This window comes from Cariama cristata, unplaced genomic scaffold (assembly GCF_000690535.1).
Source record: "Cariama cristata isolate BGI_N322 unplaced genomic scaffold, ASM69053v1 scaffold18751, whole genome shotgun sequence".
NCBI classification, from domain to species: domain Eukaryota; kingdom Metazoa; phylum Chordata; class Aves; order Cariamiformes; family Cariamidae; genus Cariama; species Cariama cristata.
The window spans coordinates 202,238-216,513 of NW_009598934.1; the positions used below are offsets into that span (position 1 = coordinate 202,238).

General features: G+C 43.4%; 1 protein-coding gene across 1 annotated transcript in view; it reads right to left on the bottom strand.

Annotated features, from left to right (window-relative positions):
* Positions 1 to 12,489, bottom strand: part of FAM20C (family with sequence similarity 20, member C) — a gene marked incomplete at its 5' end in the record, with an annotated part of 55,577 nt that extends 43,088 nt beyond the window's left edge. Inside the window, 2 exons of the mRNA XM_009709510.1 lie at positions 3,142 to 3,220; positions 12,317 to 12,489. Coding sequence (XP_009707812.1) covers positions 3,142 to 3,220; positions 12,317 to 12,489 — 252 coding nt within the window. The remainder of the gene's footprint in view (positions 1 to 3,141; positions 3,221 to 12,316) is intronic.
* Between the last annotated feature and the right edge of the window lie 1,787 nt (positions 12,490 to 14,276).

The window sequence follows — 14,276 nt, forward strand, 5'->3', positions numbered from 1 at the left end:
TGCCACGGAGTACATTTTGCTGTGACTCCCCTGCAGAAGTCACTGCCAAAGGTCTGGAGACCTCCCCTTCCACTAACAGATGCCCGGCTGTGTCAGGGAATGTTTGCGTGGTCTCCCCTATCTGCCACAATCCTGCTCAAACAGGCATTAATTCAGTTTGGAAGATACTGAGTACAGCTATGTATAGCAAAAACAGCTTTCCAGGTAGTTCAAATTAATCGAACCCAGGTAGAGACTGCTCTCACATCTACATATTACCCTATATGTACCTCACACTACTCAGCTTTCAGTACTTTGGATCCCAGAGAGGGTGGGAAACTCTGGATTATCAGTTTTCCTCGGGATCATGCCTGAAATCCTACTGATGCCAACTCTATTCTCTAAAAAACAGTGGCTCAGTTCAGTTTAAAATAGAGATGCAACTCATGTTGCCCTCTCCAGCACTAAGAGACGAACTGAGGCCCCAGTTTTCATTTGCAGCTGGACACCCTGTATTATCTAATGGCTGTGTTACCTGGGGTTCATGAAGAAGGTTGCTTCTACGAAAAGGCTTATCAACTTAAGAGAAAGAAATGCATAATTTCTGCTGCTTTGAAAAGCTATGGAGCTGGTAACACAGTAACAACTGAAACACATAGGATGTACCACATGTAGACATCCTGACTATCTACCAAGGGCTTCCTTCAATGAGCTCATCTCAAAAGTAGCCACTGGGATGATATTTTACAGTCCTCAGATTAAGCTATTTAGAAACAAATGTCCTTTACACCACCAGTCCTGATGACCAGAGATGTCTGGTCCTGATCTGTGAGCTCCCTATACCCTCCTGTCCTGGGAAGGCACATCCAGCTTTGTGAAGCCTGGATCAGAAGGGTACTCTGCAGAAATGAGGGAGCACCAGAAACAGCCTGGAAGGTGTCTAAGGCCTGAAGAAGGTCCTACAAGGAGAAGTCTCATAGCTTTAAAGCCTGATTTTTTTTTAATTTTTTGTTTTTTAGTTCTAGGCTGCTTAATTCTGTATAAAGAAATGGTGCTGCAAACCTCTCCAAGAACTTCATCAACAGTCCATAAGCTGGTGAAAGAGGCCAATGGGACCAGACGCCAAAGGAGCTAGGAAGATTTACGCTAGCCAAGCATCTGGCTCCCTGTTCACTTTTATCAGAATGAAGACAAATGCTTGCAAACATCCTTATTAAAAATTACTAATGTGTTCAGCGATGCTCAGCACAAATGCAGCAGCTTTGGTACTGTAAGGTGTGGTGCCTGGAATACAGCTGCTGAATGCTCTCATGCTGCTTTTTCCACTGGTGTATGTAATGCAAAGAGCAGTGAGAAAACAGGGTGTTGCCGCCCTTCAGATCAAGCAAAGGGAATGATTAAGACATCATCATTTTCTGTTATTGTTCTAGTGGATGGTAGTAATTGTTTCTACACAGGAACATGGCTATACCTCCATTGTCAACCATCGCCTTGCTGAGGCTGTGTATTGTACAGTAGAAACAGTAAACTTTTGATATGACCTCATTAGCATTCCCAGAATTACAATGTCATACCAATGATAAAGATTGAGATTATCTGCATCTGAGCAAATGGAGAAGAAACAAATCACACACTGAGTAAGCCGACAGCGCAACCACGATTCCGCCAAATACTTAAAGGCTGCTCAAACCCATCTGGTTCCTGATTTTGCATGTGCAACAAGACACAATTAAGAATTATGGCTGTATACATCGAACTTGCAGACATAGGGAATGGACCCATGCATTGGTGATCTGATGATCTGAGCATTTGGGGAGAGGGCAGAGAGGAAAGGAAGATGTTGAAGTAGATGCTCTCTGATACTGCCTTCCGTCTGATTTGTCAGTATTATCTGTGCTTCCTCTGACCTCTCCCAGGCAATCAGTGATCCACTAGAAACATGGAGAAATTTGTGTGCAATTTGGGAAATAACACAGAGGCATTTGGCCTTTGCACAATTGCCTTGTACTGCCTGGAAGTTCATAGGATTTCCTTGTGATTCCCAGGACGAATGGACATAAGGAGGGTTCCTGCTTAAACTTGGGTTGAAGGAAAGTGGGACCAATTATTTGGCCCTTCTGGCAGTCAAATAATATCAAGTCAAATCTGTACTTGATTGAGGTCAGTCTATAGCAAAATCTATAGTAAACCAGGGAATTTCTCAGTCTCCAGCCAGCAGCTTACCCCCTCAGCTGTGCTCCCCACTATAGCTGTAACACAATGCCTACACATATTCCAAACCACTCATTTTCAGTTACTTTAGTCTTTTATGGACCATCTTAAAGGAAATTAACTGAACTTCCCTACAGTGGGAACAAAAGAAGGAAATTAATTTATTATTCCAGCGGTGCCCTTGACACAGATACTGAGTAGCTTCATTAAACACTTTGCAGCCCTGAGTGTCTTTGCTAAACCCTCTACAATAAGCACAGAGTCATTTTCCTTATTACAACACAAACATACAGGTCAGAATACAGAACTCATTTACATCTGCTTTGTATCTGAATAACTTCCCTCATCTCAATGGGATCTGGGCAGGCACAAACCAAGGCTGCATCATCCTAGTCCTTCCCTTTCTCTCTAGATTCATTACCTTGCAGGGCCACTCTCAGATAAACTCATTTTCAGAGTCAGCATAGCCACAGCCAAATTACTAATACAACCCTTTAATACAAACAACAATAAATCAATGGATTAAATTATAATTTATCAGACAAATACTATTTAGCTCTTCCCAAAGCTGTTCTGAACCATCCCTCTTGTCTGGCCATACTCCAGAGGAGGACTGACACTAGATAAAGTTCAAATCTGCGGAGTAAGTTTACATAAGAAAGAAATGCTGATAACATCCTGTATTTATGATGGGAGATTTCACAGAGATCAGAGTGAATAACATTCCTGAGAAGACTGTAATGTATCTGAAGCCTCCTCAGTATCTCTTCCAAAGACCAGTCTAGCAGGGCAAGGTTTCAACAGATCCTGAAGCTCTACATTCAGCAGCAAGTCTAGGGAACCAGGCACATTAACCTTGAAAGATACTACAGTAAACTTAACAGCTTAGAAAATAGCAACAGGCTATTCCACCACAATTTCACTTTACAACACAGACTTCTTTTTACTTACTTCATTGGTTTGAACAATGCTTGTCCATAGTTCTGGAACGTCATGATCAGCTTCAGCTGGGTGCCTCCTGATTTCATCGCTGTGGGAAAAAACAAAACCACTTTAAAATGCTACACGTGGATCTACTTACATACAGCTTCCTTGAAACAAACTCTTTTTCTCTGTATTAGATTCAGCACTGTGGTATCTAAGCACCAAGCAGAGCATTCCCAACTGGACAACAGATTATTCAGTGGATGCAGAGTACAGGGGAGGGCTCTGAGCTGCCAATCAGTCAGAACTATAAATGGATCGTACTCCCTGACATGTCTTTGTCTTCTTCAGTTGAACACTACGTGCTCCATAAGCACCCTAACTGAATGGCATGTATTGGAACAGACCATTGGAGTCTTGTTTTCTCCATCTTCAATCGCTTTTGGAGTTCCTTTTAACAAGGGACATACATTGGGAAAGAGATGGGATGCTTTTGAAGACAACTGCTGCTGGGATGTGCAGCAGATGTCTCCTTAATTAAAAGTATTAGCAGATACTACAGCAATCTCCTATCTCTGCTGCGATTTTAATAATTGTTGCTGAGCAGTAGAGACACATAAATTCACCTTCTCTGTGCACAATGGATATGTATTAAAGCCCATCCATGAACTTCAAGGGATTCCAAGGTGGTTGGTACATGAGAGCAGAGCTGTGCAGAGCGGGTCGCTGGCTCTGCTGGGAGGGTAGGAGAGGGCACGTGGAGGTGGCAGGGACCGAGCACACTCCACACCCATGGCCGTCTTTGCTCAAACATTAGATGTGCTCACTTCCCAGTTGAGAGCTAATGCGAAATTAAGACTGACATTTATTCATACTAGTCTGAACAATTTGGACAATATCATGTTAGCAGCCAGACTATAGTGTTTCTAAAGTCAGAGCAAATTTTTTTTATATAAGAGTTCATAAAAATGCATTTTACTTGATGGTAAGGCTACTCAAAGAAGATAAATATATACCTTGGCAAACCAGCTGCTTTTGTACCATCTCAATCAAAACTGCTCTGAATAAATGAAATTACCTATACCCTAACTCCTTCATTGACTTCTGTGTTCCGAGAGGCAGGCCATGACAGTCGTGTCTGTGTGGATGAGTCAGTCCTTTAAAAATGCTTCCTACAAATGATCAGATAATCAATCCCTTTCTTTACAGTTCTGACAAAACCTGTGTCAACTGGAGAACTACATAAATGTCAAGTTACCTTGCTCTGTAAATTTTGGCTTAGAGCTGCCCTTGTTCCACCTATATAGCTTGTACTTTTTTTCTCTAACCAATGCCATTAGCTGCACATCTTTTTAATTACTCATCTCTGTGCCTTATTACTGATAGGTCATCAGCTCTCTTTCCGCACTTGTAATCTATATTTTTTCAACAAAATGCTATGCAAATCTGGTCAGTGTAATTATACTTCTGCTAGAATAAAATCCCTCCTGCCTTCCTGTTTTGCTGACACCAGCCTTCTTTGGCATTTCCAGTTTATCCCAAAGGAACAAACAAATAATTAGAAATTAAAGGGCATTAAATAATTTGCACTGAACAGGTAAAGCAGAAGCACATGGCTTTCACACTTTAAACTCCCTCTCTTGTGCAGAACAGGTCAGTTGATCTACACCTGAGGGAAGAAGGAGCAGTAGGCCTTTTCATCCCTAGCTCAGAGCCTGAAGGCAATGAGAAGCCAAAACCCCGCATGTGCTGCACTAGGACCATCACAGCCCACCTACACACTCTGGAAACACTCCTGGTTAGTCTGGACAGCAAACAGGCAGCTGGCGCTGCCCTTCCGTCATGCCCGCAAGGACGCATGGCCATGCCCAGTACCAGTTCCCACCACCTTCCCTGCTCAGCCGCTGCCGAAGGCATAGGATTTGCCCAGCTCTTTAAGGCACAACCTGTATTTGCACCCCTGTTTGTATGAGTTATCTCCATATAGGTCAGTAATACCAGTCCCAGTACCAAAGGGCAGAATTGCCTCCTGTCTGTCAGATATAACTCTCCCCAGCCCACCGACCTCAACACAGCTGCTTGTAGACTGCTCACACTAACGGAAGACCAAATATTTTTTCTCTAAAATTCATGTAATTTATGCTTTTTCATTCAATTCTGAGGAGCTCAGGGCTGAAAGATTGGCTTCCTCTCCTCTGTGAGACACGTATGTCCAAAATACACCAAAGATCCTGTAAGCCCATCAGAGAAAAGGGAAGGATAGAGCCTATTTTGAGGTACAGCTGGGAAGCCAAGCATTTGGGAAAACACAGCAATGCAAAGAAGAAGAAAAAAGGACGCTCCAGCATGTCCTTTTCTAAGCACAAAGTTTCAGATACACTAAGATGACTGGTTTCTCAGCAAATTGAAGCCACTTGATGGATCATGATTTTGTTAGGAGCTGAACTCAACAACAAATGTGTCATCACCAAGCAGGGAAATGTATGAAGAAGATTAACAATTCAGAGTAATTCTTCCATGAGACACAAAGGCCTGGTTTCCTGTCAGAAGGAATTGAGCTGAAATAAGACAAAAGCATCTCCCTGGTCTTTTTAGATCCATCTTATTGTATTGCCTTAATTGGTTGCAATAGTAACCTCGACCAAACACAAGTTTTGCTGGCGTGTTGTGCCTCCATTGCTGCTAGGAGTAAACTTTGGATCTCCCCAAAATAGAGGGTGACATTGGTGGGAACGGTGTCCCATTGTGCCTTATGGCAGGGTACGCTGGAAGCCCCATGCATTGTGGACAACAACCCATGCCACAGCTCCACATTGGCTTTCCCCCACATCATCCGGACTCGCGTGCAGATACTCCCCCTTTGGCTGCTCGTTCAGAGCCGCAGATATGCTGGCCAGGCTGGAGGTGATTCAAAGCCACCCTCCAAGTCCAGACTAGTTAGAGCATAATGTTGCAAACCCTGCAGAGAGGGAAACACCTGAGCTTAAACTGTACTTTTGAACTCAGCAAGACCCTTCATGCACCTCTAAACTAAGCAGACTTGGGAGCAGTCCAAGGTGCCCAAATCTTGGGGGTGGCAATGCCAGAAAAGAGCAGATCTCATTGGAGATGATTCACTCAGAACTCTAGGTCAGATTACTTTCTGTGTCCTAACTTAGCGTTACACCTGCGTAGTGGCTTCCCTCACATTTTCTGAGCTGTATTCCTTCAGGAACTCACTTTCCTGCTCAGATCTCAGGTAAACCTCTCCCTCTGGCCATTATGGCCAAACAGTGGGAGCCCCATCATCTTCTGGACCTTATCGCAAACAAACATTGTTTGCTCATCTGGAGATGCCCTTGTGCCCTCACCCATAGGTTCCCCATAGGTTTGCCCATAGGAACATTTCTGAAGAATTTATAATACCCAAAAGCAGTATATACATTTTTCCAAGAAATTGGAGGATGGTACACCATTGCAATCTGTCATATCTACGATCAGCAGGCTTAGGTATTTTTACGAAGGCCTTGTAACATAGGGCTGTACTGACTCCAAGGGAATGACTAGTCACACTTTTTTTTTTTCAAGGTTTCTGAATATACTGTAACATCACAGATCACGAACAGCTCTGTAAAAGACTTTATAAACCTGCTAGCTCTCAGCAGGTACTTCAAATCAAGTCTTATACAGTTCCTGGATGTACTGGCACAGTGTTAAAAACAAATCCCAATACCATCATTACTTTCCATCTTCAGGCATCTCAAAGTCTCTCTTTTCCCCCCAAAGTAGAAGGAAATGGAAAGTAGCATTAACCTTTCCTGTTAACCCAGTGCAAGGGCTTCCAGGCATGATCAGAATCTTCCTAACTTTAGGAGGCTTAGCAAAAAATTCCCTGAGATATCTTTTTCCTTAAGTGTCTGTGGGATTAGAGTCTTGTCCAAAGACTAGTTAAATTGGTGGGATTCTTCCTGTTTTCTCTGAGAGACTTTGGCTGAAGCCTCCAAAAATCCCCCCTCCATTTACATCTATGAGCCTGTTGTCACGGCCATATGCCATGTCTGCTACCTCCCCACCTTGTCCCCTCACCTATGCAAGACCTGAATTCTCTTCCTGATCCACGGACACCATCCAATGTAAAAGATGGACTACCTATCACCCTTCAATCATCTTTCTGTAAGTGTGTGCTACAGGGTTTCTGGCTAGCATCTGGTACTAACTCCTACTAGAGAAACAATGTTGCCCAAAGGGATTTGACCCAAAGGCATTTGAATTTGAATTGGTCTGGCTTTCCAGCTCCTCTCTTTTGCTGCATGACAGCCCTCATCCTACTGGCCTGTCTAGACCGTATGGTCTTCTGATGGACAGCGAGAGTCCCAACAGGACCTCTGAACCTGGCTTTTGGTCAGAATCCAACAAACATTTTAAAGTGTATTTAATTATGCAGTGATAATGCCTGAGAAGTGAGATCCGGTCAAAGCCTGGGAGGCAGTCAACATTTGAAACAAAGGACGTTCAGATCCATTTTGGATTCCTGTTTACAGATCAAGCTTAAATCTAACATTAACATGTTGATTGGCTTTAACAAGTAATACTCTGCCCCGGGGTTAGAGATGTGGCCCTGTACAAGCTGTAAAGAACATATTTCAAAACAAATTCAAGCCCTCATCATCTCTTAATTTGTTCCTGTTCAGTTAATTCTGCTAACCTGTTTTTAAAGGCCTTTCTTGGTTTAGTCAAGAGAGTAAAAGACTTCTGGAGAGGAAGAGATCTGCAAAATCATTCAGAGGCTTTGTTGTACATTTTAAGTCCCCTCCTTTCATCTGGAATTGTACATTAAATCAATCTGTTGACTCCTGGCAGATTCATTGTTTTCTTATACAGTAAATCAATGGTGCTACATTTCATCATGTTTTTCACATGTTCTCAGCACCATTTTTTCCCTTCTTTTGGATCAGATTTTTATAATTTCCTTTAGCACCAGAATTTACATTCAATATTCAGTGTCTTGTCTTTTTCTTTTTTTTTTTCCCCCTGACTTGAAGCAGAGTCCACCTTAGTTAATTGCAGCATTTATTCACTGCGTGAGTAATCTTGCGTGCTCGCTTTCTAATTACTGCCTGTACAAACTGAAGGCATTTCAGGTTCAGAAATGAACTCAGTCACGTAATGTTTCCAAACCTTTCCAACCAGAGAATTTAAAGAATCAAAAAGTAAACCCCAACTAAACACAGGAATTACAAAAGGCTATTCTGCTCACAGGCAATCCCACAGCACAGCTCCTCTGGACAACAGTACAAGCAAGATGAAGACCACACTGCCTCTACAATGCACCATGCCATATTTGTTGTTAAACTGCTGACAGCGCTGCCACAATTATGCACAGACGTCTTGTAAATATGCAAGAAAATAGCTAACTAGGGTCATTTACGCATGCAATAAACAGTTATGAAAGGCAAAGGAAATGTGCAATTGCTTGTGCATGTGCTTCTTCTGAAAACCGGGTTTCAGTGCTCAGTGGAAAAACAATTCTCTCTAGGCTCCTATTTATGGCAAGAGGAAATTTTCAGTGAGTTAAATCAAATTAAGAGCTACCCCTTTATGCTGAACAAAATGAAGAGGAAATACATCTATTGATGCAGGGCACAGAATACACCCTCAGCTTGAAAGCTGTGGGTAGCCCTGCCCTTTCCAAGCCCAGCTCTAGGTGTCACTGTGGGAGCTGCATGTGATGCTCCCTCCCATCCATGGATTTGTTCCATTTAAACTTTAACATCAAGAAAATGTCACCTTGGTGCTCCCTGCTCTTGGGAATTGCTTCTGTCACCGTTTTCATTTTAAAATAACACTGCACATTACAGAGTCGTGTGAGCGGTTCTGATAGATGGCGGGGGATCAATCTGGTCACCACTCTCCTCCATAAATAATGCAAGCTGAGCAGAGAAATTACAATGTGGCTAAGAAAGCCGTTTAGCTGCAGTTTGGATCTAATTACTGTACGTATCAAGAACTCACACAGCAAATCACCTAATTCTATTAGAGCAAATCTGAACACTGGGAAGAAACTGGATAAAGCAATATCCCATTTCATCTAATGCATGTAAGCCTGTACATTTAATTGTCCTGCTTGCAAAAAGAAGCCTGAAGACTGGGCATTATGAAGGTTTCCATTTATTTTATACTTCTAACCTGGCATCTTTGCGGCTGCCTTAAAAAAAGAAAACAAAAAGCAAAACAACAAAAACTGATCATAAGGAAAAACGCAGACAAATTAGAAGATACGCAGGAATATGCAAAAGAATGTAACAGCACTATAAATGTCCTTTGTTCAAATATATTACTCTTTATTAAGCTTACATGCTTTTGAATCCCTGCTGCTGCTCTGCAGTAAAGCTGAAAACTGGCAGGTATTATTTTAAAACATATATTTTTAAACACCCAAAGAATCTGCAACATAAAACAAGAGATGCTGCACTGTGTAATAATAAAAAAAAAAAGAGTATATTAATAATATGCTCTTTCTTGCTTTGCAACCTGACAAAGCCCCTGAATCCGCACAGAGGCAAGCAGTGGATGCTACCAGCAAAATTCAGATCCTGGTATCTCTACATTGGCAAAAGTCTCCTTCCATTTCCATACACTTGATTTTAGACTGGTATTTATGTGTAGGAATCATTCCCTGTCAGTTCCCACAGTGACCGATACCAATACCAAATGTACCTCTTGTTTTAGTCTATGGAAATTATACTGAATCATTGACAGAAACCATGGCTCTGTGTTTTTGTTAGGGGCATAAGAGGTCCTACTGTGCTCTGAAGAGCCTTGTTCAAACATTAACAGAGGGAAAATCCCACAGGAAATCGCTAATAACTATCATAAATCTTCCTCTATGGTCCTGTGGCCCTTTCCTTCCGTTGATCTGAAAGCTCTATCAAAATCATAATTAACAGAAACCTCATGGCACATCTATATGACACACCAGGTGAAATCATGGCCCCAGGGAAGTAAATGGCAAAACTTCCACTTACATCACCAGAGTCAAGATTTCACTCCTATTTTTTATGATTACCATTTTGCTGCTAGGTTAACTGAAGCATAGAGAGGTTAGGCAACATGCCCGGAAGCACAAGTGAAGATCAAGCCCAGAAGATCAAGTGAAAAGTGAGTACTAAACTATTATTTCTCATTCCTACATCCCTTTTTCTCCCACTAGCTTCTACGTTCCTACATCAACCTTAACCATCCCACTGCTCTGCAGAAGTGACAGACTTCATGGCTCAAACGCTGCCGAGTTCGCTGCAAACAGAGCTCTCCTCCTGCACAGACAACGCGGCTGAGCTCTAAAGTGTTGAGGACGTAAATGGAGATCGATACACTCAGCAGCCATGCAGTACAAAACACTGCTATGGCCAATGCATTTCCCGTAAACCTCAACAGATGAGCCAGGAGATGGTTTGGTTGAACATCACCTCTGAACAGAGCTGGGGACAGCCTGGTCACTGCTTGGGGCACCACTTCTTTCTGCAGGGGACTGAGAAGGGCACAGCCTTCATCTTTTCCTCCTTGATGGATGGGCTCAGAGAGCAACGTTAATACATGTGTTATAAAGTGCTGGCTTGATCCCCATTCATGCGTGTCACTAATATTCCAGAAATTGGTTGGTATTGGGGGGACAAGTCAGGAAAGGTGAGGGTTATGTCAAGGAAAAAATCATCTGGATCATGTCCATACAGTGCCCTCATGACCCTGCAGCACAGAGCAGAGGAGCATGGGCAGAGTCTGCTGCTACCTGCAGTGTCACATCTGAGCTAGAGAAGGGAAAATACATGGCTTAATTGTCAAGCCTGAGCTCCTTAATGACTCATTCAGAGTTTTGGGGACAGAAAACCCATCACAGGTTAACAAACGAGCCTGTGTTTGTTGTCTCTCACGAGCTAGGTGTCTGTCCGCTGGACCCTTGAATCCAACATGTGGGCTGGCACCTGTGTACCGCAAACCACTTTATTCAAGAGCCTGCCCCAGCAGAGCTCAGCGCAGAGCTGCGTGCTGAGTACAGCCACCGGGCAGCTCGATTCATGCAGGCGAAGCTCTCCTGTGGCATCCTGCATTTTATACCTACTCCATCCGGATCAGCTAAATCAGCTCACTCTTGATGACCGAGGGTCTCCCTTATTCCCACTCAGCAGCCGCTGTGATTCACATGATAGAAAATGTAATCCTTAGGGCTGCTGGTGCTATTCTTGCCCAGGCCATTTCCTGTTGAAGCCAGGGGAATTTTTGCCTTGCAGGGTTAAAGACCTGCTGACCTCATCCTGTGGTGCCAACACACCATCAGCACTTCTACAGAGCTCCTGCTATTTCATCCCTCTGAAACAGACTTAGCAACTTTGTGGTCAGTGCAATAACTTCATTTTCTGCGCAGCCGACGGAAACCGCTGGCTGTGCTGCAGCTCTCTACCTCTGGAAACCACGGGGTGTGCATTTGTTTAGTAACCCAGGGCTTTCATTTGGGGTTGTGTTATTTTTTTTTACCCTGCGCAGCTACACAGATAAATTCAAGAGGACACACGTTGTTATTAAACAGCCCTGGAGAAAAGCCCCGAACTGTGTCACCTTGTTTAACCAGAGCCAAAGGTTGGCATCGGCACATCCCCGTTGTGGATTTACAAGCAGAATAAACAGAGCTGAACTCTGCTCGGCGGGAGGCTGGCTCGCCTGGAGCTCCCCGCATCAGGGGAAGCTGCAGCTCTCCGGAGCCGCAGAGCCCCGCGGTGCCGGATGCTCTTGCAGCCATCGCTGCAGGGATGCAGGTCAGCCACCTCTCTTCTTCCTTGGGAGAATGAGCACTGCCAGACACAGCCTTTTAAATAATAATCAGCTAATAATAAAAATCTAGCTTGTGCAAGATGCTATCTGTTTTTTGCCATCTTTTTTTTATTATCACATTTATTTTAAGTAACCAGATAGGGCGCTTTCAGCCTGATCATGACTAAAAGATCTCTGAAATGAATGGAGTTTGCCTTGGTGGCAGACTTTGCAATTATTCAGGTAATACAGAGTTGGCAATCTCTCTTTATGTTTAACAGGGAAAACGAGTGCAGAAGTTGGGAAGCAATGTTGTAGGCACGCCGGAAAGAAGCCATGCAAAATATTAATATTCAAATAGCAATAAGATCCTGAACAATGAGCAAATAATGATAAAAAAATGATATATAACCAAACATACCAACACTGGTTATCTTTTGGGAGACCAGGTCTTGCAGCAAAGCCTCAATTGCAGGATTATGTCTGGAATACAGCTCGTACCGATTAATGCCAATGTGGAATTTTAACCAGTTTGGGTAGGAGTCTATGGAAGTTTCTCCGGTTGGCAAAAATTCTTCATTATCTTCGTTTTGCCTACCACCAAAAAAAAAGAACAACACAACAAAAACTCAAAAATTAGGAGAAAGAAATAATGTTACAGTTCGTAACAGGCATTAAGAAACAGGGCTTCAAAATGTGACAACCTGGCAAGGCAAAGCACTACAAAGGTGGGAGAAGTCCCCAGTTTGTCCCTGCGCTGGCTGCAGGCCAGGAGCCCGCTCCCACCGGGGGCCAAGGGGGAGATGGATTTTCACCTCCGCTCATCATGCATGGTTTAAAGCCCATGAAAGTCAGGAGCAAAACTCAGAGTGACATCACTGAGCATTAGCAGAGGCCCTTATATACCAGCAACACAGAGCTGCAAGTCTTATGCTGTGTTTAGGTCGTATTGTGTTGCACACATCTTTTACAAGTTTGACCCAAACGATGGCATCACCCTGAACCTTTATTTAACAGGGACCTGGGTCTGGAAACTGAGAGCGCAGCAGTAACTTGACCTGTTCTACCAAATGCTCCCACTTTCTCTTCTTCTTTCTTTTAAATAGAGAGAATGAGAAGAAATTGAATCACTCTGAACTGGTGGTTAAAGAGTAACTCTGGATGGTTTCACCCCTTCCCAACAGTAGGATACTATTACAGAAAAGAATTGTTGAAATTACTTTCAGCTCCTAAATTTCATGTTAGTTCTGTGAACTTTGGCTGCAGCCACTAAGGTAAATATGTGCAACAGGCAGCTGTGTTGTGGACATCAATGATAATTTTGCTCTTTGCCTTCTGAATACACTATTGTTGAACCAAAAGTCCTCTGTGTTTTTGAGTCATCTCCAGATGTTCATACATTTGTGACTTTTTTTTTTTTCTCTCTTACAGAAACTGGAACTTTTTCAGGTTATTTCACTTCGCAGTCAGTTTTGATTATTAGATGGAAGGGGCCTGGACAATTCATATGCTCGTGGGGCAGAAATCAGAAATATTTATCCTCTCTTTCTAAAGGTTTAGATCATGCTGGCTGCTCCGCGGCTTGACAGAGCTTTTGCACGGTACAATGCAGCTGTTTAAACATTACAATGTCAGTGTGTTTGGAAGAGGGTGCTGTTGTATTAGACAAGCCTTTTGATTTTTCAGTCATTGAAATTTCTCAGCATTTCTTACAAGCCAACAGGGCATACGATTCACAGAGGCAACTAACTGCTTTGAAGACTGGAGAGCAGAAGTGCTAGGACACTGGGAATTAATTGAGGATGAAAAATGTAGCGCAGATCAGATCCTGAAGGCAGAAATACCTGCTAGGATGAATGCCTTTGTGATACTAGACCTTGCTTTTGAGAAAAGTTAATGTATTACTGCCTGGTCTCACTGCTTAGCCCCTACACCTCTGAGTGAAAGACAAGGGAGGTACTGGAGAGGGAGGCTCCCTGCGCTCAGCCTCCTTCTTGCACTGTTTTTATGGTAGTATCTGCCTCTGGCTACAGCTGGAGATGGGATATTGGGGTGCAGGGACCCTTTGGCCTCAGTACTCCAGCCTTCTCGTGCTCCTGAGTTTCTTCTGTATTTCATGGCTTTTTTTTTTTTTTTGCTGGAAGGAACACAACCAGTCAAGCCTGTGTACGATTTCTCTTTCTCATGGTGACACCGAACCGCTGTTTAACCCTCTGTCTACTCCAAACCAGGCATTACACCAACTCTCGTGAACGCCCAGCTAAAAACCTACATTATAAAACAGAAGGCAGCGACCCAGGCAAGGGCCGTGCCACGTTTCCACACCGACCGCCCAGCACCCCGCCAGGCCTCCCCCCTGCCCGGGACAAACCGCACGCTTG